At 42.5% G+C, this 21,184-nt stretch overlaps 2 protein-coding genes across 2 annotated transcripts in view; one reads left to right on the top strand and one right to left on the bottom strand.

Annotated features, from left to right (window-relative positions):
* Cep95 (centrosomal protein 95) overlaps positions 1 to 13,981 on the top strand; it is a 26,200-nt gene extending 12,219 nt beyond the window's left edge. Inside the window, exons 7-20 of the mRNA XM_051179413.1 lie at positions 2,060 to 2,185; positions 2,727 to 2,920; positions 4,363 to 4,475; positions 4,782 to 4,911; positions 5,618 to 5,762; positions 6,563 to 6,702; positions 8,362 to 8,460; positions 9,501 to 9,630; positions 10,350 to 10,519; positions 10,619 to 10,693; positions 11,537 to 11,689; positions 13,000 to 13,146; positions 13,408 to 13,479; positions 13,641 to 13,981. Of these exons, the coding sequence (XP_051035370.1) occupies positions 2,060 to 2,185; positions 2,727 to 2,920; positions 4,363 to 4,475; positions 4,782 to 4,911; positions 5,618 to 5,762; positions 6,563 to 6,702; positions 8,362 to 8,460; positions 9,501 to 9,630; positions 10,350 to 10,519; positions 10,619 to 10,693; positions 11,537 to 11,689; positions 13,000 to 13,146; positions 13,408 to 13,479; positions 13,641 to 13,832 (1,886 nt within the window). The 3' untranslated portion in view covers positions 13,833 to 13,981. The remainder of the gene's footprint in view (positions 1 to 2,059; positions 2,186 to 2,726; positions 2,921 to 4,362; positions 4,476 to 4,781; positions 4,912 to 5,617; positions 5,763 to 6,562; positions 6,703 to 8,361; positions 8,461 to 9,500; positions 9,631 to 10,349; positions 10,520 to 10,618; positions 10,694 to 11,536; positions 11,690 to 12,999; positions 13,147 to 13,407; positions 13,480 to 13,640) is intronic.
* A 1,860-nt stretch (positions 13,982 to 15,841) lies between these two features.
* Positions 15,842 to 21,184, bottom strand: part of Smurf2 (SMAD specific E3 ubiquitin protein ligase 2) — a 101,804-nt gene continuing 96,461 nt past the window's right edge. Inside the window, exons 17-19 of the mRNA XM_051179247.1 lie at positions 20,189 to 20,390; positions 18,828 to 18,903; positions 15,842 to 18,524 (exon numbers count right to left, since the gene is read on the bottom strand). Of these exons, the coding sequence (XP_051035204.1) occupies positions 18,425 to 18,524; positions 18,828 to 18,903; positions 20,189 to 20,390 (378 nt within the window). The 3' untranslated portion in view covers positions 15,842 to 18,424. The remainder of the gene's footprint in view (positions 18,525 to 18,827; positions 18,904 to 20,188; positions 20,391 to 21,184) is intronic.

Here is a 21,184-nt window from a genome sequence, read left to right on the forward strand (position 1 = left end):
CACAGTAAGTATGTTTTTGAATGGAAGGATTAAAAGGTTATTGTAGAAATAGGTAGAATAAATTGAGATTCGAGAGGTCTTCCCTCTTGCAGCTGTGGACTTTGTGACTGTGGACATGAACCTTTTCTGAGTTTGATTTTTGTCAGTGTGAATGAGGGAATTGGACTAAACCACCTCTGTAGTCCCTGTCAGCATTAATACTCTGGCCTCAAAGAGTCACATTTGAAGGAACAGCAGCAGACCAAAAGACAGGAGGGAAGGGCTGTGGAGTCTAGAATGGATTCTGTGGTCGCAAATGCCATGAACAGTGTATAGCTGCAAAATCTGACTCTTTTTGAGTACTGACATGCTACAAGTGGAAAACTTCAATCTGGGGCTGTCCAGACGGCTCATTCAGTAATGGTGCCTTGCTGCCAACCAAGCCTGACCACCCAAGTTCTATGCAGAGGACCCACAGAGTCACAATTTATCTTTTCATATGCACACTTTGGTACTCTGTGCACAAAAATGAATAAAATAACAAAAAGTTTCGGGGTTGCAGAGGTACTATGTTCATATTTTATTGTATACTGTGCTAGCTAGTTTATGTCAACTTGACACAAGCTAGAGTTACCAGCAGAGGAAGCCTCAATTGAGAAAATGCTTCCAGAAGATCTGGCTGTAGGTAAAGCCTGTAGGGCATTTTGTTTCTTTCTTTTTGATTTTTCTGAGTAGCTTTGCAGCCTGTTCTGGAACTTGTTCTGTAAGCTTGTTCTGGAACTCACAGAGATCCAGCTGTCTCTGCTTCCCGAGTGCTGGGATCAAAGGTGTGTGCCGCCACCCGGCTATGGGGCATTTTCTTCATTAGCGATGGATGTGGAGAACCCAGTCCATTTTGAGTGGAGCTACACCTGGGCTGGTGGGCCTGGACTCTAAGAAAGCAGACTGAGCAAGCCACAAGAGCCCTAAGCCTAACCCTGAGTAAGCAGTAATCAGCTCCTGCCTCCTGGTTCCTGCCTTTACAGCTTTTGATGCTCAACTGTTATATGGAACTATGAATGAAATAAACCCTTTCCTCCCCAAGTTGCTTTTGGTTGTAGTGTTTCATCACAGCAGTAGTAATCCTGAGAAATAAACATATATAAAATTCTCAAGAATAAGAGAAAACTGGCCAGGGGTAGTGGTGCACACCTTTAATCCCAGCACTCAGGAGGCCGAGACAGGAGGATTTCTGTGAGTTAGAGACCAGCCTGGTCTAACAGTTCTAGGACAGCAAAAGCTACATAGAGAACCTTTCTCAAAACAAACAAGCAAACAAAGATTCCGAATCTGACCACAATGATAGGTCAGTAAGTACAAGAGTGTTAATAATATTTTAGGTTGTGTGTTATGGCATATGAAACAAATAAGTTAGGCCTTCCCTCTAATACAGATTTATGTATGTATGTATGTATGTATGTATGTATATATATATATATATATGTATTTCCAAAATCCTAAACACTTCTGGTCCTACAGGGAATATTTTTTTTTGGGGGGGGGGTTCGAGACAGGGTTTCTCTCTGTAGCTTTGTAGACCAGGCTGGCTTTGAACTCACAGAGATCTGTGTACTTCCTCTGTGTACATACCACCTGGCATGGGAAAAATTTTAAACTAAAATTTTAATTATTAAGACTTAATGAGCAAGAATAAAAAAGAAAAGCTGGATATAGTGTTTGGGTTTCATGTGACCAAAGGGCAGCTTCCTTTTATATTTATATTAAGATGTCAGCTGTCATTCATTCTCATGGACATGTAACTTAGGCTTCAATTCCTGAGCCCTGAGTTTTCGGTGATGGCACTAGGCATAACCCTGCCTTCATACAGCAGCACCTGCTTCTCTAAAGCAGAGGAATACAGCATTGAGAAAGCTGCACTCAGGCTGTGGAGAATTGCCTCTTACCATGTGATAGCTGTTAAAGGTAACTGGTATCGTGCAGTTGGGACAAATACCCTTTGAATACAATGTTCCTATTGGCTCATAGTATTTAGGAAATTACTTGATAGTTTAAACTTTAGCTTTAAGACCCTCTTTCCTAGGTGCTCAAAATTTCATGGACATGGAGTCTAGCAAAGTTTCAGCTTCACCAGGCAGTAAACCACGTGAGGAAGTGTGGAACCCCATCTCATCGAGCTTTCTATCCAAGAACGGAACAACTTTTGAGGGTGAGTTGTAGTGGGCTTTGAGTTGTTTACACTACTGTAGCAGTGCGTGTGTAGAAGTTACAGTGCCAACTGGGTTAGAAGTTCAGTGTCTCTTTCCACTATGGGTTCTAGGGACTGACATCAGGTCATCTGAATTGGCTGCAAGCACCTTTGCCTGCTGAACCATCTTGCCAGTCCATGTGCTATGTTTTCATTAAATTAAAATGTATTCCTAAACTGAGTCTGGTGCCCAATGCCTGCAATCCCAGCACATGGGAAGCTGAGGCAGGTGGATTGCTGTGCAAAGTTTGAGGACAGTCTGGACTACAGAGTGAATTCTAGGACAGTAAGGCTGTTGTAGAATGAGACCCTTTTTCAAAAGCAAAACAAATTATGGAGTCGTTCCTGGCCTGGGGCTATAGCTCAGTGGAACATAGGAGGCCCTGGGTTCCATCTCTAGCATCTCACACACAAATTCCCTTAGTTGTGTGTGAATATGTTTGTATGTAAAACAATTTCTTTTCAAGGATTCCATTGTGAGATCCACTGTAATTTCTCTTAGCAGCAGAAACCTCTTCTGTGAGTATGGTTACAAGTGCCAGGAAATTAGGTGAGCCAATCCGAGCTGCCATTCCCTTACATCCTCCCTACCATCCTTCTGAGCCTCGAGCACCTTGTCCCATAGGGAAGGAATACCTCCGATCAAGTCACTACTCGTCTGCCCTGACTTCTGGAGAGCATTCAGCACTTTCTGTGGTAAGTGGAAAGGTCTTTTTATAATTGGCTAGAAGCCCATGTGTTACTGTTGGTGATTGAATCCAGTGCCTTGTGTATGCTGAACTCACACAGTCCTACTGGATCTATACCCTCAGCCCCAGAAATCCATCTACTTAAAGGAGTCTCCATAGAATAACTGTCAAGTATATTACATTAATCAAAGATACACACCTGGCATCATAGCACTTGGGAAGCTAAGAGGAGGGTCATTGAGAGTCTGAGGCCAGGCTGGGCTACATAGTGAAACTCTCAAAAAAAAAAAAAAAAAAAAAAAAAAAATTCAGTTCTTTTTTGTTTTGTTTTGGCTGTCCTGGAACTCTGTAGGCCAGGCTGGCCTCAAACTCACAGAGGCCTGCCTCTGCCTCCCAAGTGCTGGGAATAAAGGTGCATCATACTTGAAATTTACCTCAGTAGGCTGGGGATGTATCTTAATTGGTGGAGAGTCTACCTGGAAAACACAAATCTTCAACACTCTATAAACCCTATGTGGTGGTGCATGCCTGTAATCCCCAGGGAGCAGAGGCAAGAAGACTAGAAATTCACATTTATCCTCAGCTACAAGAAACCCTGTCTTAAAAAAAAAAATGTTGGGGCTGGAGATGGCTTAGTGGTTAAGAACACCAGCTGCTTTTCCAGAGGACCCAGGTTTTATTCCCAGCACCCACACAGCACCTCACAACTATCTCTAACTACAGCCCAGGGGACTGGAAACCCTCTTCTAACTTCCAAGGGCACCTACACATGCGCTGCACAGTTGTGCACTCTGGCAAAATACACAAAAATAAAATAATTCTTGAATTAAAAAAAGTGGACTTCTGTGTTTCCCTGCAGGCTCTTATCCTAGGCAGATAGAGACAAGAGTAACCAATTTAAAAGCGAGATAATGAAGTAGAATGATTGCAGATCTCAAATAGCAAATGAGTGCTGTTTTCCCACAGCTGTGGTGACACAGGTACAGTCTCAGCTCTTGTGAGAGAACAGTGTAGAGTGCCAAGCCAGCCTGGGCCACTTAGTGACTCCTGAACCAGATAGGAGACCCTCTCTCCAAAGGAAAACTCAAATATTTTCTAGACAGTTCCCTCTAAGGTTAAGAAATATACTTAAAAATATTGCTGGGGGTGGGGGGGGGTGGTGGCACACGCCTTTAATCCCAGCACTCAGGAGGCAGAGGTAGGTGGATGTCTGTGAGTTCGAAGCCAGCCTGGTTTACAGAGCAAGTTCCAAGACAGCCAGAACTGTTATACAGAGAAACCCTGTCTAAAAAACCAAAAGAAAAGCTAAGCATTTGTGTTTGGAGGGTTGCACCTTTGTTTTGAGTGTTTCTGGACAGTTTCTGTTGGCTTCCAGGTGTTTACGTGGCAAGCAGTTTACTGGCTGAGCCATCTCCTCAGTGTCTCAAACCACCTTTCCTGTTTGAATAGGAACCAGACGATAAAGTTGTCTTAACTTCTTCGTTATCTAAAGAAGATGAACAGGAAACATGTCTCGCTCTGACTCAAAGCCCCAGGACGAGGAGGCTTCCTAAAGGGAAAAGGTAACTGCTGTGGGCTTCCTGCTTACTAAAGGGATTTGAAAACCAAGGGCCTGGTGAGACAGTAAGGGTGCTTGCTGCCTTAACCCTGGTGACGGAGATCAATCCTTGGAACCCATGTAAAGGTGGATGGAGACATAATCTGAGCAAGTCACTTCCCCCAATAATATTTTCTTTAAAAAATAAGACTATACTGGTTCTCAAATGCTAAATTTGTAAAGTATAAAGTATTTGTTATAGCCTGCATTAGTCATTTTGAAATAGTACTGTATACTTGGCAGTTAATTGTCGTTGGCCACTTTATTACAGAAATGAAAACAGAGCTGTGGCCTCCTCAGAGTATTCGCCTTTCCCTCAGAAGGCCAGGAAGCGGCTAACAGAGGAAGAACTGCATGCGGTATCACAGAAACTCTCCCAGCGGCTCTCTGAACTAGACTGGGCAAGTCTTGGCTTTTAATCTTGCTTAAGATTTCTGTGGCTAGTCTTTCAGTGGAAGACACTGGTCTCCCAGCTTCAGTGAAACATACGCTTAGGCATTGGGGGCAAGTTGTGTGCCAGGTGTTGTTAAAAAGTTCCACAAGTCGAGCAGAAGGACACAAATGGTGGCATCTCGCCTTCTTATATAACCAAACAGGCCATACATTTTTGATGAAAATGGAATCACTTAATTTAATTATTAAACCATTCATCTTTAGATCTATACAGTGGAGTAACAACATTGAATGATTGTGTTAACCCTGTGACTTTCTGTGAAGCTGAGTGGTTTATAGCACTGATAGCCACCTGGTTTGTTTTTTGGGTTTTTTTTTTTTTTTTTTTGAGACAATCTCACTGTGTAGCCCTACACAGGCCAGGCTGGCCTTGAACTTGCTGTAATTCTGCCTGGGATCAAGTGTGTCTACCTATGCTTAAAATGTTAAGTATAGAGCAGGCCCTTACTACATCTCTAATCCTAGCACTGAGGAGGCAGAGGCACAATGAAATCCTGTCTCAAGATAAATAAAGTAAATGAAATCAAAGCTGTAGGTTTGTAAGATAATGTACCTAAGTATCCAAAAGCTTGGTATTAGTGACTGTCAGAGACAACTTAGAAGGCCTGTTCTCTGCCGCTTTACTTCCTGCTGAAGTCAAGGGTTTCTCAATAGATGTTAAAAAGTGCCCTGGGCAATGGAGCAACAGACAAGACTGATGGTGATACTGGGGATGAAGAGGTGCACGGTGAAAATGAGGAGGTACTGTCGCAGCATAGTGACAGCATCATGGAGTACGGACCCAAGAAGCCTAGGCCAGGTACTTAACCCATGATAACTCCTCAGATAGCTCCATGTGTTAGTGGCAGTTTCATTTTCTGTAAGGATCAAAATAATAGCAAACTCCAAGTTGGTATTCTTACTAATTATTTCTATACTGTTACAGTTTATATATTACTTGTCTAAATATACACTATTTTTTTCTAAAAATTACTATCAACACTATATATCTTGCAGACTTGCTTTAACAGAAATGTTTATTGATGTTTAAAGCTCGAGTTCATTCATTTGAGCTGCTGTATAGCTGGATCCACAGTGTGCCCATTAGCATAACAAGTGGTACTGCTCATTAGAGGACGCAGTGTCTAGCCATGTTAGCATGCTGTAAGCTGTGTGTGTGTTCACATTCCATCCTCAGGACCCAGACAGGTAAAAGACTAGTGAACTCACAGCCCACATGTTACTCACCTCACAACCGAGGGTATGCACGTACTTTCCATAGAACCTTATGCATGGCGTAAATTCCACATGCTGAATCAACCCAAAGTTCAGTAAGTAATAGATTTAGTAAGGTTGGCTGTCCACTGTGCTAGAGATATACTATGCGTGCTGGGGAATCTTAACTCATGCTTGGACAGCAAGCATGTCCCCTCCCTCATCCCTAACAGTCTGTTTGCTTGTGTGACTAAACACACAACTACTTATTAGGAGAGAATACACTTAGCACATTAGCTTGTCATTCTCATTTTCTTTAGGTTCAGTCAGAACCAATTGTTCAGTTTCCAGCCTAACATTTCTGACTGCCAGGAATTAATGGCAAATGACTTTTCTGTTTTGCAGGATTTTCCATGTCCAGAAAGGCACCTTACAGATCCCATTCACTGTCACCATCTTCAGTAAACAAACATAGACAATTAGATAAAGAGAGCAAACAGCAGCACAAGTCTAAAGGAACAGATACCCGACGATTCCAAGCAAAGGTACGCCCTTATTCCTTGACTCCAGTTGGGCAGCAGGCAAATACCATTTCCCCTCAAGTTGGACACTATAGTGAACATGAGTGCATGGCAGAGGATTATTTAAAATAGTGTATGTAATATAGTGTATGTCCCCATTAGAGACAGTCATTAAATCATCAAAAAATAACCTGGGTATTATTCAGTGGATGAAGGCAGACAAGGTCAGTGTGGCTTGGTATTTTCAGAAAAAAAGTCATAGATTAAAGGGAGTTAGGAAGGACAGCATGGAAAGAGAAAGCAGCTCCTAAAGGAGGGGGCTGGGAGCTCAGCTTTTAAGGAACTCAGATAGGATGCCCGGCATCCGCATGTGATGGGGCTCACAACTGTCTGTAACTCCAGTTCCAGGGGATCCAGTGCCCTCTTCTGACAACCACAGGCAACAGGCATCCAGACACACTGTGCACAGACATATATGCAGGCAAGACACCTATACACATAAAAATGTAAAAAAAAAAATTTAAGTTAAAGAGCTTCATCATTCCCCATTCCCCATTATTACCAGGGAAGATGCCCCAGTGCAACAGAGATTTTGAAATACATGAGTTTAGAATACTTAGTTGTCTACTGTAGTGTTTTTTGTTTTGTTTTGTTTTTGTGAGACAGGGTTTCTCTGTATGTAGCCTTGTCTGTCCTAGAACTTGATATATATATATATATATATATCCAGGCTGACTTCAAACTCAGATCTACCTGCCTCTGCCTTCCTAGTGCTGGAATTAAAAGTGTGTGTCACCAGCACCTGGCATAGTGGATTTTTATAAGGTAGTTGTATTTAAAACGCTGAAAACTGGAGTTAATTCAGATGTCTTTAAATACTTACCCTGAGGGTGAGGGTTGCTGTGCGGCATAAGCACTGGAATCTGATCCTCAGATTCAGTGAGACCCTGTATCAAAAAATAAGGTGGGGGTGAGTGAGGCACACAGACAGTATACTCAGAAGTACCATGGTAATCCTAAACTGAGTGACAATAGTAAAAAGAAAACCCATTGTGTTTAGCTGCACTTTATGTACCAATAGTTCTGTTAGCACAGCGTGTTTTTATGAAGCAGCCTAAAAGGAACTTAGGAAAGTCAATTTTTTAAATTTAGCTTTTACATTCTGATCCCCCCACTTCTCCTGCTTCCTCCATCCCCCCCCCCCCCAATCTGCTCCTCAGAGAGGGCAAGTCTTTCCTAGGATGTCTACTAAGTCTGTCCCATCATCTCATTGAGGCAGGACCAAGGCTCCTCCCCATATAGAAGGGCTCCACCACGTCAGTCAGATCTTGGACCCACTGCCAGTGGCCTCATATATTGTCCCAGCTGCACCACTGTCACCTGTATTAAGAGAGCCTAGTTCGGTTGGTCTAATGCAGGTTCCAGTTGTCAGACCAGAGTCAGTGATCTCTCACTAGCGTGGGTCAGCTGATTCTGTGGGTTTCCCATTATGGTCTTGACTCTTTATTCATATTATTGTTCCTCCCTCACGTCAGTTGTACTCCAGGAGCTTGGCCCATTGGTTAGTTATGGATTTCTGCATCTGCTGAACTTGGTATTTTTCCAATAAGAATCTAGATTAATTTTTCCTTCCTTTATATTTGCACATTTCTGACAACTGTTATATGATCTTATTCTTCCTAGGCATTAACTGAAGCATTTGAACGGGAACTAAGAAAAAATAAAGTTCAAGAGAACATTGGACTGCGAGGGATAAGTGACGAGGAGGAGGAGGAGGAAACAGTGGGTAAAAAATCTCCAACTCTAATGCAGAAAGTAAAGTATAGAGATGACCTTTTTAAAGGGACAGGGGCCCAACAGCCTAAGCCATTTAGTTCTAGAAAAGAGTAGTTTCTTCAGACTCATGGAGTAGTCAGGTTGCTCCAATACAGGAAAAAAAAAAAATGGTTTCAAAGAGGACTAGTGTTTTTCCTTCTGTCTAAATTTTGTTTGCCCTCAAAGGCTTGCATACCAGTTTGTAAAGGGTTAAACTAGGATCTAGGTGACAAAGAGGAGGATGGGGAGACAGGATTCCAGACACTGTACCTGAGCATTCGAAACCCATATTTGCTTCCTACCCTTCAAAAGATGGTTCTCAGCTGGATGTGGAGGTGCACACCCTTAATCCCAGCACTTGGGAGACAAGCAGGAGGATAGCTGTGCTTTAAGGCCAGCCTGGTCTACATAGTGAATTCCAGGACAATTGGAACTATATACACCCTGTCTCAAAAAAAAAAAAAAAAAAACGAAACAGTGGTTCCTGAACTACTACATGGAGAACTGATGTCCTAATGCAAGAGGGCAGAAGTACAGTAGACTTAAAAAACACGCTGTGTAGTTGCTTGAGGTTTTTTTCTTTTTAGCTATTCATTTATTTTTTGCGCATTTTGCCTGCATGTGTATGTGTAATAATGTCAGGAACTGGAGTTACAGTTAGTTGTGAGCTGCCATGTGGTGCTGGGAATTATACCCAGGTCCTCTAGAAGAGCAGCCAGTGCTCTCACCCTCTGAGCCATCTTTCCAGCCCCTTGAGTTTTTTAATATACAAAAAAAAGGTTGTCAAAGAAACTAGCATGTGAAGATTTCAATAGTAGTTGTATTTAGGGTTTGGGACTATAGTTACTAAAACTGGGGGAAAAGGTCAGTTTGTGGGGAGAGAGAAAAAGATTAAGAAGGGGTTGGCTAAGGTCAGTTAGCCACTTTGTCAGTCTATCGTTTAAGGTGATAGTATAAAGCATTTTTAGGCCCCTTTCTTATTCTGTCCTTTTTCATCTGCCTCTAAGGAAAAAACACACAGAGAAGCCATTCCTAAAGGAACTCCAAAACAGAGTCAGATCCAGAAGATTTACTCCCGAAAAACTGCAGCCCCAAGTCCAAAAGGTGGTTTCCTGAAGTCAAGCAAGGCAGCTCCAAGTAAGCTCCACTGTCCTTCCTTGCAGCTGCAGCCTCTGGATGTGACTGCTGCATCCCAGGGGCTGCTGGGAATGGACATCCACCAGTTAGCTGCAGAGAGACCCTTCCAGTATTACTGCCACATGGCTGGGTTTTTCTGTAACCGGAATCAAACTCCTAAATGAGGTGCCTTATGGAGTTACCCATGGACACCAAAAGAATTGCCAGGGCACTTGCTGCTCCAGCGGGAGCCTCTCCGTTCCCTCATTCTAGTCACTTTTTGTTGTTGTTGTTGGTTGCTCTTTTCTGGGAAGTTGGTAGAAGGCAAGTGATGCTCCAAGGCAAGCAGATGGCCTGCTCAGCCTCTGTAGGATGGCAGTTGGTGCTGCAAGGAAACAAGGTCAGGTGAAATGCCAGGCTTCCAACTATATCCCATTAGGGGCCTTTTTCTTCTAACCACATGCCTACCAGGAAGTGGTGTGTCTTCCATTTTCACACACAGGAAGCATCTGCCCACAGGCCCTGAGGCTGAAGGAGTTAGGATAGATTCTTCAGGATTAGGGTTGGACCTAGTAAGTTTTTCATCCTTGGTAGGGATGCAGAAGTACCCAGGACACTCCCCAGATGGTTCTTTCCAGGACCAGCACCTGAGAGTAGCTTAGTCTAGCAGGCAAGTGGGGATGAGAGCTCTTCTAGCCAATTGGTTAGATTAACAGCATTTCTTTCCCTCATTTTCTCAGTGAAAGTAAATGAACACAGCCTTCTGCCCCTGATGCTGGAACAGTTTCCATTTCTCTATGTTTCTGACCCAACACTGACCAGAATGTGGAAGCAGCAAATAGCACAGGTTGAAAAACTCAAAAGAGAAGCACAGAGAGAAAACCGATCAAAGAAGAAACTCCAGGATGAAGTAAGGCGCTGTCCGTTTGAAGCATAAACACATGAACGCACACTGGGACAGCATGTCCTTGAACAGCATGATTAACCTTGCTTTGTGTTCACCTTAAAGATAGAAGAAGCCCTGAGAAGGCATGACCTCCTTACTGCCCTTGTCAAGAAAGAATCTGAACATAACAAGAGATTGGTATGTCAAGGACAAATTGGGCAGTGTGACTTTTCATATGTAGCAGCCAGGCAGCAGACTTCTAGCACTTGCACTGTCCTGTGAGAGTATCCAGGGCTTTCACGGGAGACTGATGATGGGCAAGATGTATGCCACATTGCACAGACACAGCCCTGAAAACACATCCACCAGTTGCTGTAGAACTTTTTATCCCTGTCATCTGGCTGCTTTTCACTTGTTTGTAGTAACAAATTAGAGATGGTATTTTCTGAGATGAGAAACTTAAGTTTTCAGACATAATGTGACTTGCCTGGCTTTCTCTGATAAGCAAAAGGCACCGTTGAGATTTTATCCCATTTCTGTCTGTACCTCCCCAGTCCATCTAGGGTTTAGGAGTTGTAGCTTAGTGTTCTTTGGTCTCCTGTCTTTTCAGATCCCAGGTTATAATTTAGATTGGAAATTATTCTTAACATTGTCCCCAGTTAGTATAGTGAAGATAATTGCAGAGGCCTCTGCCAAATGAAGAGATTTAAAAATCTTTAGTTGACTGGGCTAAGTCAAGGAAATGTTAATTTTAAAAACTCCTCTCCAAAAGTGCCTGTGGCTCTTCACTGTAGGTAAGAACATCTGACCTGACAGAGACAAAAGACAAAACCACCCTTGGCTCAGTAGTTCTCAGGGCCTGTTCACTCTGCTCCTTGGGACCTATCAGTCCTGCTCTTTAGTTGAGGTGATGAAGCTATCAAGGCTGAATAACTTGTGGGGGCTAATGGTCTTTCCTGCATGCCAGCTTCATGATGGGAGGTTGAGGGGATAGCAATGAATGCTCTAGCTTGCCTTCTGTCTTATTCCCCTCTTCCCTAGCAAGACTTCAAGGACCGAATTCATAGACAAAGGTTGACCCAATCAAAGATAAAAGAAAATCGTCAGCAAATTGTTCGTGCCCGAAAATACTATGATGATTACAGAGTTCAGTTACGTGCAAAGATGATGAGGATGAGAACCCGGGAAGAAATGGTTTGTCTACCTTACCTTTCCGTCTGTCTGTCTAGCTCTAAGGTGAACTTGGTGTTATGTTTCAAGACCAATCCAGGTTCCAAGTGCAGCCAGGAGAACTCGTTTGACCATGCTTCACTACCCAACTGTGCATCCCACCTAGTTAGTCTTCACATGCAGCTTTAATTCCCTCTCATACACATGTACTCTGAAGTACAGTGCCCTAGGGGTTCGGAAGAACACTGCAGATGACAGGAAATAAGGTATGCTTGCATGATACAGGTCATACAAGGAATAGCTATGCTGTGAGCTGTTCCTACAAGATACACTGATTGTCCCATTCTAATCAATGTTTGGGGACCCCAAATTACTGGCAGATTTCTACAGTAAAACTTGATCATGGTTAAACTGGATTAAATACAGACCAAATTTTTCTTGAGGAAGATACTGCTCTGGTTTGGGGAGGTTAAGTAACTTGCCTAAGGTAATGAACGTGTGGCTCTCAGCAATAGCCTTTTATCAAGACTTCTTCCTTTTGAAGGGAAGACAAACCCCTCGTACAGTTGTTTTACGGTGGCTGCTCTAGTCTGACCCTTCACCTTCAACTGAGTACTTACTGAGGTGCAGAGGCATTTGTTTCCATCTTGCCTTACATACAACAAATGCTTGAGAATTCTTTTCTGAAGGCAGTAAAGACCTTGGTGGGAAGTACAAGTTAAAATCCCAGCACATTACCACTCACACACTAGGATAGCTAAAATAAGAGAAGAATTGGGAAAGACATGGAAAAGATGGAGTCCCCATGCAGGGCTGGTGGGGTTGTGTGATGGTGTGAAAGTCTAGCAGGACTTCTAAAAGGCCAATACCTTTGGATGGATGGGTATGTACGTATGTATGTATAGCATACATACACACATATATCCATGTCCACATAGCAACCAAAACTAACAGCTAAAAGGAGGCCATGTCTGTCAGCTCAAGAATTTGTGAGCAAAATTTATATTCACGCAGAGTGACAGAAAGTGACACAACTATGTTTGTAAGGAATCTGACTGTCAAAGCATGCCGGTTAACTTAAGGCTGTGTCTAGAATAGGCAAACCCACAGAAAAAGAAGGGGAGAATGCATGTCTGAGGTGAGGGAAGTGTTTGAGTCTACTAAAACCTACTTACGATGTATGTACATTTTAAGAGTTAATTTCATGTATGTGAATAATGAGTAGTTATTTGAAAAGCCCTTATGAAATGCAATTAGTATGTACCTCTAATTAAGCAAAATCATCATACTCCTAAATGAAAGTGCAGTCTAGTTAATGATTAAATAACCAACAGATCTTTAAGAAACTGTTTGAAGAAGGTTTGCAAATTCAGAAGGAAAGACTTCGAGACCTAAGAAACTACGCCAAAGAGAAACGCAACGAAGAAAAGAGACAGCACAAGAATGAACTGGACTCGATGGAAAACTACTATAAGGACCAGGTGGGCTTGCTACTGCCCCCATTAGTGTGCTTGATCCCAGCACCTGTCAGGTTGGCTTAGTTCACTGCTGGTTAATATGTAAATTAGCACAGAGCTTTGCAGTACCATACCATCATTTATTTCTAAGGCAAACTTAGATGAAAAAAGCTAGTCCCAGGCAACAGTACACAATGTGTGCTGTCCTATTTCTGTTAATGTTTAAGGTGGAGTATTAATAATCGTATAGTGATGGAAGATTTCTTTTTTCTTTCTTTCCTACAGTTTTCATTGCTGGCAGACGCCATATCACAGGAGCGTCAGGAACTTAAAGCAAGAGAGAAGTCTCAGGCTCAGGTAATAATTAACAGGACAGGAATTAGGAACCACTCCTAAAAGGAAATAGAAAATGTTACTGGAGAGAATATGAGAGAGAATCAATTTCTGCTCTGGTCTCAGGGGCCTGCACAGGTGGGGTGAGTCTCGAGCTGCAGACTGACATGAGTGCTCTGTTTCAGACATTACATAAGGTGAAGCGGGAGCTGAGGGCTAAGATGGAGAAGGAGATCCAGCAACTGCAGTATCTGATAACCCAGAATGACGACGATGCTTTCTTCCGGGAACTAGAAGCAGAGCGCTTCAGAGCTCGGCTGCAGCTGGCTTCCTTCCAGTACAGTAAAAACCCTTCCCCAAGAGGCCAAATGTCCTAGGTGAAGTTTCTAGAGACCTTAATAGTATGGGAGAGGTAGACCTGGGCCATTAAAGTGCTAAACCAGAATTGTTTTTTAAGTGCTTTATCTATGTATTCATGCCAGAACTTACCATTTTTTAAAATAAAAACTATTTTTCTTAAAGCTTACTGCTTTTGAATTTATAACCTAAAACCTAAGGGAACAAAGACACATTTTATGCTAAAGCAGTTACCAAGTCTTGCCAGCCCACTCCTGAAGGTCAACAAAAGCTATTGATTGTAAAGGAAAATATCAGAACCAAGGACAGCACCCAACAGACTGTAAAGTCAATAATGGCTACTGGTTGGGGTTCAGGAACTACATAGCCTGGTGTGCTCATCTACCATGGTGGGAGCCGACTTCTGTTTCCCTAGCCTCACCTACTTCCTGACAGAAGAGGCAGTCTCCACTCAGAAATGACTGGCTTCAATCATACTGTGCAGAGGTTGGTGACAATCTGGATGTAGCAGATTCCAGCACAAACAAAAGCCATCACTTAGCCTAGCACACTGGAAAATTACAGAACTTGATGAGACGAGCAAGTCACAGTTAGGAAAGATACTTTTCCTAACTGTTGAAATTCCTGAGTGCTGGGGTTATTACCTTTTAAATAAAATCAATTTTAACTTTAAAATGGTTTGTCTAAGCGTTAATGTAAGACAACCCTTCTATGTAATTACCTAACTATCCTGTAACTAGCTCTTGGTCTTTTTGTGTTATCCTGCTGTGACTATCTGGGATGGGAACATGTCATGTCTGTCACAAATAACGGGTGAACAAAGTAGTCCTGCTTTCAAACAAAGTGGTCAAGTCAAACTGATTTGATTTATATACTATTAAATAGCAAAAATCTTTAATGTACTAGCATTTGTTTTAGATAAAGCCTATGTAAAAGCAATGTAAAGCTGAATGTGAAATAGTACAGCATGTTCATCTGCTGGAGACACATGAACAGGCATTTCTTCACCTCAGGAGACCGGCTACGAAGAAACAATTGAACCCAAATCTAATTTGCTGAACCAGTGGGCCTGTTTACAGGAACATGCTACCGAAAAGCCCTCCAGATGGGTTTTGACATGAGAGCAGTATCACTGGGGTGCAGAACCCTGAGAAAGTCTCTCCACCTGTTTTTTCCCCTTTCAAGACAGCATGATCAGGCTGGAGAGTCCTGGAGAGATAGCTTAGAGGTTAAGATCACTGGCTGCTCTTCCAGAGGACCTGAGTTCAATTCCCAGCACCCACATGGTGGCTCACGACCATCTATAATGAGATCTGGTGCCCTCTTCTGGCCTGCAGGTATACATGTAGGCAGAACATTGTATATGTAATAAATAAATCTTAAAAAAAGAGGAAAAAAAAAAAAAACAAAAAACTGCATGAGCATGCCTTCGAGATTTTTGTGGGTTTCCTGTGTCCCATAAGCCTTTCTCAAGGAACCGGAGGAAGTAGCTACACAACACTGTCTACAACCATCACACTGTTTTCCAAATGTTCCATTCTGTTGCCGCCTCTGCTGTGTAGATTCACAGATCAGTCTAGGTGAAAAATGAAGCCGCATGCATTGTTTTCTTACCTGTGTATTCAGCTGTACTTTCATCCACTATAATCCACTGTAATTCCATTCAGACAGTTGTAACTCATCTCTCCTTTTCATTTTCAAGATCTTATTGTTCAGCATCAAGGCATGCTGGTAAATGTTAGGCCATCTACCAACCACAGCTCTGCCCTCCAGACCCCAGACAGACTGGCTGTAGACAAATATATTTCCCTCCACTAAACACAGTCCAGCCTCAGAATCCCATCTCCTCACAGTTCCCAAAAGCCACTGAAAATGTCCCTCTTGCCACAGCAGAGAAACACTCACCTTCCAGCTCCACGCCCTGAAAGAAAGCAGCTTTCTTTTCATTCTAAGACTCCATGCTATCACCTGTGAAAAGCCAAGTGTTTTCAAAACAAGTAAAAACTCAATATTCTTAAAAACCTAGCTGTGTGACAGTGCAAACAGCGTTCATTTATTGCTCAACTTCGGCAATGGGCACATACATACATACTTAGTTAATTCTTAAAAACCATTTATACAGATGTTATTGATAAAGCTCATGTAACAAATGAGAGAAAGTACAAAGAATATCAAAGCTAAAACATTCTGTAATAAATACAATGAAAATGATAAAACTTTGTTTTTAAAGTCAGATTCAGAAAAGGAAGAATATTACATAAAGTGAACTAATTACATCTAGAATAAGCAACTCAGCATTTGGTACAATCATCATCCTAGTGTGAAGACATTAACCACGACACGTGGCCACTGACAGTAAGCTGCGGCTGAAAGACAAGGCGCTGTGCTGCTGACCCTGCAGGCTCTGGAAGTGCTACTGTCCAATGCACTGGAAGCTCAGAGCAGATTTAGTGTTGTCAAAGAAAGCAAATTACAGTGGATTTTAGGAGAAGAAGAGTTTGTGCTCTGGCCTGTAAATGTGGGTGGGGTGCGGGCGGAAGCCCTGTAAACATACAGGGCAGCAAACTGCCAAACAAAATGTACAGGATACATAGCACTACTTTACAACTGTATGCCTCTTACTGTATGTGGGCAATGCAAAATAACCACTGGTCAGAATTAAGTTTTCCTGATGGAAAGAAGGGGATGGTGAAACCGCACAACCAGAGGAAGGGTACGTGGAGACAGATATAAATATTCACATTAAGCACAAGGCAAGTCCAAGTTCAATGACATTGGGGTTTTTGTTTGCTTAGCACCTATTTGGAAGTAATCGGGTAACAATTTTGAAGCTGAAATCTAAATCATGTTTTTGGATGTCACGTGCTACTGCCTATTATATAGGGCGATTTTCTTTAAAGCTCTGTCAAGTCATTGTTATAAAGTTAAAAGGCACTCACAAAGTGATGGGATCTGCCTGCTTTAGACTGCATGGAAAACCACTGAAAGGAGCATCTCATTATCACTACATCCTGGTCAGTTATGGTCCTCACGCACTGGAAACGGGCTCTCGTAGCCTCCAACCCACTGTTGTAGATGAGGCTGGCCTTGACCTCCTCTTCCTCCTGCCTCTGCCTCCCCAGTGATGGGATTATAGGTGTCAGCCACCAGGCTCAGTTACAATTTCTATCAAGTGTTCATGTCCTTGTGTCCAAGCTCATCAAAATTTGCTATTCTTATTTCACATCATGTTTTAAAACAACAGTGCATTGCTTTGAACATTGAATTTTAAAATCCAATGTGATTTTAGATGGCTGCACACCATCATCCCAGAATTTTGGTTACCTTCTAGATGATGGGATGAGCCAAACCTTGAAAGCCCTATCTACCTAAAGGCTTGGAAGCCAGCAATGTGGCAGCTGCTCTCCACTCCCTTACTTCTAAACGAACCCTTCAGTTTTAGAGTAAATACAATAGACTTAGAGCCACTCTTATTTGAGGCCAGATCTATTGGCCTTGAGCTGCTCCCCTGACTCAGCCTCCCAGGAGCAGGGTCCCAGGCATGGCCAGCACACCTGACTTCATTCAGATACAACATTTTCCCTGCCCACCATGCCTACTGCCACCTCCAGCTCTTCTAAGTGAGGAAACAGCAGGGCTCTCTAAACTAAACAATCTTTAGGGCAAAATTTTCCTTTTAGGAACTTAATTAAAATATAAGTTAGATGTACTTATTAGAGACTTTGGTTTATAGAAGTAGCATATAAAAGACAAGCTGACCCAGCAAAGAATGAAAACCCCATCACATGCAGAGAAGCTATAAAAATGTAGTATTTCAATTTAAGATGAAAGTAAATCCAAAATACTTGATCCTCTTGATTCAAAAACGTGAGGTTTTTTTTTTGTTGTTGTTGTTGTTGTTTTTTTCTTTGTTTTTAAAGTTGTTTTAAAAACAGGGAAGGTAGCAAATAAACTCAGTTTAAATGGTTGTATTAGTAATTTCTAAGAAAGTCATCCTTGAAAAATATAAAACCCCACCTTAGCTAGGGTGACCCACATAATGCAAAATATAACGCTCTGCTATAGAAAAACACAACTAAACATGTAAATGGCTTGATTTCATAAAGGTAAGGATTCCTTTAGCCAATTGTTTACAAAGGTGGAATAATTCAAAATAACTTTATTTAAAATGTTTTTACAAAGAGCAAGTATAGGAGCTGTTCAAAAGCCATGTAGTCAATCAAAATGAAATGTGACTTGTACCGACTGCTGGAGTTGTCTTGCTGTGCGAAAGACGCAAGTCTGTGAAGCGATTTGGATAGATAACCTTTTATAAAAATAGTAGTCTTTAAGTGTAGAATACTGCCTAACTCTGGAGGTGGAGGGAGTCAGCATTCTTTAGGTTCAAGGTATTAATTTTTAAATAGCAGCTGAGTGTGTCCTCATGGCATAGCATAAAGACCTTTATTTTTCCTTAAAAAGGAATTTCAAAATTGTCCTTTCCCCTCACAGTGTCCTAGAATCTAAGGGGCGGGGAGGGGGCTGTCCTGTAGTCCAGCGTTCTCTGAAGCGCTGCTGAAGGAGGCCATCGGCCTGGGGAGAAGTAAGAGGTCTAGTAAGTCCTTGGTGCTCATCATTCCACAGCAAATCCACATGTTTCTTCGATGGCTGTTAGCAGCTTTTCATAGAGCTTTTCATAGCTTTCATAGGGTGGAATGTCTATTCGGTTGAAGCTGTGAATAAGCAAATCAGACTTTATCATTTGTTTAAAACTAGCCAACAGACATAGCAAGGGTGCTATTACACAGCCCCAGTGTCAGAAAGTTAGAAGCTGGTAGTCCTCTAAAGCAGAGATCATCATTTTGGGTTTGCCTACTGATTTCTGAATAATTTTCATTTTGAAGTCCTGTAAAAGAGGTTCTCATCATCTCTTTTAAAGGTCCACTGACTAGCAAGAAGCATAAATGAAAAATCAAATCTGTTTAGAACTAACACCTACCTACACTGACAGAGGAAAAGCTACAGAAATAACTCACCAAGTGTGGGCTTTTGGCAAGTTGTTCGTGCAGGCATCAATCTGGTGTATGGTGAAGAGCCGTGGGCCTGCAGCACCTGCCAGAGAAGGAATGTGGGTCAGATCACAGCAGGTGCATGCATCTATCTCCAAAGCCTCAAAATAAACTGGAACATAAACCAGAGGGTCACTGAGCACCTTTATCCACAGACACTTACTTAGGGCTACAAGAAGCCAGCCTGGTTTTGAAGTTGTAAGTGATGGGGGATAAGGCCAGGTGCTGTAAGACCAGCATTGCAGTCTAAGAAAGACTTAACTGAGGTCCTCTGTCAACTGTGTGCCATACAACATCCCAGAGAGGAAAGAGATCCTGGGCAAGTGCAATACAGAACACAGGATTTCTCTATGTATCCTAGGCTGGCCTGGAACTTGCTCTATAGACCAGGTTGGCCTGGAACTCAGAGATGTGCCTGCCTTGGCCTCCTAAGTGCTGGGATTAAAGGCGTTCATCATCACTTTTTTTTTTTAAATTTTTAAAATAGGGTCTTGCTGCCTTAAACTCAAGAATCTTCCTGCCTCGGCTTCCAGAGAGCTGGGATTATAGGCATATGCTAGTATGCCTAAAATATACATATGAATCATATTTTAAAAGAGGACTCAAACTAAGCTGGACAAAGATTAGCAGTCTCCAGGGTACACTTCAGTCAGCACACATGCCCCACACAACACAGAAGAGAAACAGGGAAGGAAGGGCAACAACTTCAGGCAGCTTTGCCCAGGCTTTCCGCAAGCTCTGTGGCAACTGCTCATAAGGTACCCACCAGTTCACTTTGTGGGTTCTCCCTCCTCACCAGCAGTTTTGAAGATGAAGCGCTTAGAGGTGAAGGAAACAATGCCCACCGAATGAAGCACCAAAATCGTTAGTAATGTAACCAACTAAACCAAAATTCACACAGCTTATTCCACAGAAAAGCAATCCTAAAAATTAAGATGGTTGTAAATCAATGGTCTGAAGCCAAGAAATAAACTGCTCTGACCACACATATGGTGCTCACAATTCATGCTGCCTCCCTCTATTGTAAGAAAAGCAGAGGAGGCATCCCAGGTGGGTAAGTTTTGCCAAGCTGAGATATGAACATGGAGGTGCAGGACCTTCCCTACACAATTAAAGCAAGGTGACCAGAAAGTGGAAAGCAGAATGTCAGCACACAGAGAAGGCCCTCCGAAGGAGCTAGGATGGGATGAGGCAGTCAGAGAAAATCTTCATAACCACCGGGCTTATAAAACAGCAACATAACACCAAACACTGGCACCCCACCCTATCCCAGCTCTGCAGGAGCAGATGCAGGTGCCTCCCTGCCCATCCATCACTCAGCATCTCACCTTGTAGTGCTTTGAAGCCCTGCAGAGGCACTCGAGAGGACCCCGTCACAAACTGCAGTAACCGTGCTCGTCGCTCTTCATCAAAAAACTCCACAGCTTTCCAGAACCACTTGACAACATTGCTGTCTGGTGTACAGTGTTTTAATCGGGTGTTGACCTTCCAGTCACTCACGTCAATTTTGCCAAGTCCACAAATAATGAGCTGTTGAGATATTTGCAAGAGTGGTCAGCCAGTGGACACCGAAGCTGGGCCTCCCAAGTCCTCTTAGATTTGCAGTAAGGATACCCACAAGCAGCACAAACCAGAATTATCTGGAAGGCTTTTCAAAGCATACCCAACAGACCCAAACACTGCAGAGATTCTGTGTGTCTGGTAGCAGTCTGGTCTGTGCCTCTAGAATATCTACTCACTATAGATCCCAACCCCAGTGTGTGGCCATCACTGCGGCAGACTAACAAGATCAAAGACTTTTAAAAAAAAATTCATCGTTCCTAAATAGGATTCTAAAATTCTAAAGGACTAGACAGAGATCAAGATTCAGTAAACACAGGCCAGGTGTAGTATCCCATGCCTATAATCCTAGCATTCCAGAGACTGAGGCAGGAGAATCATCATGAGTTTGAGACTAGCCTAGGCTAACTACCTTGTCTCAAAAAAGAGGAGGATGAGTTATCTGTCTTTCTTAGGCCTGCACTGAATTACACTGGTTCTAGCCCTGCTAGCTTTTCAATTTAGGCAATTCAAGTTTGTCACCAGCCAGCTGTGTTCTCTGCTCTAATACAAGTCAACTCTACCTCCCTTTATCTCTGAAAATGACCCATAGTACACAGCAAGAAATGTGTGGCCAAGTAGTAGAATTCATTTAACAACCTTGAAATTATATTAAAACATAAAATATACAAGGGCCAAGAATTGTGTTGCACACTTTTAATCACAGGTAAAGGCTGGTAAATCTCTCAGTTCAAGGTCAGCCTGGTCTACAGAGGGAGTTCCAG

The sequence above is a fragment of the Phodopus roborovskii genome, unplaced genomic scaffold, assembly GCF_943737965.1.
Source record: "Phodopus roborovskii unplaced genomic scaffold, PHOROB, whole genome shotgun sequence".
NCBI classification, from domain to species: domain Eukaryota; kingdom Metazoa; phylum Chordata; class Mammalia; order Rodentia; family Cricetidae; genus Phodopus; species Phodopus roborovskii.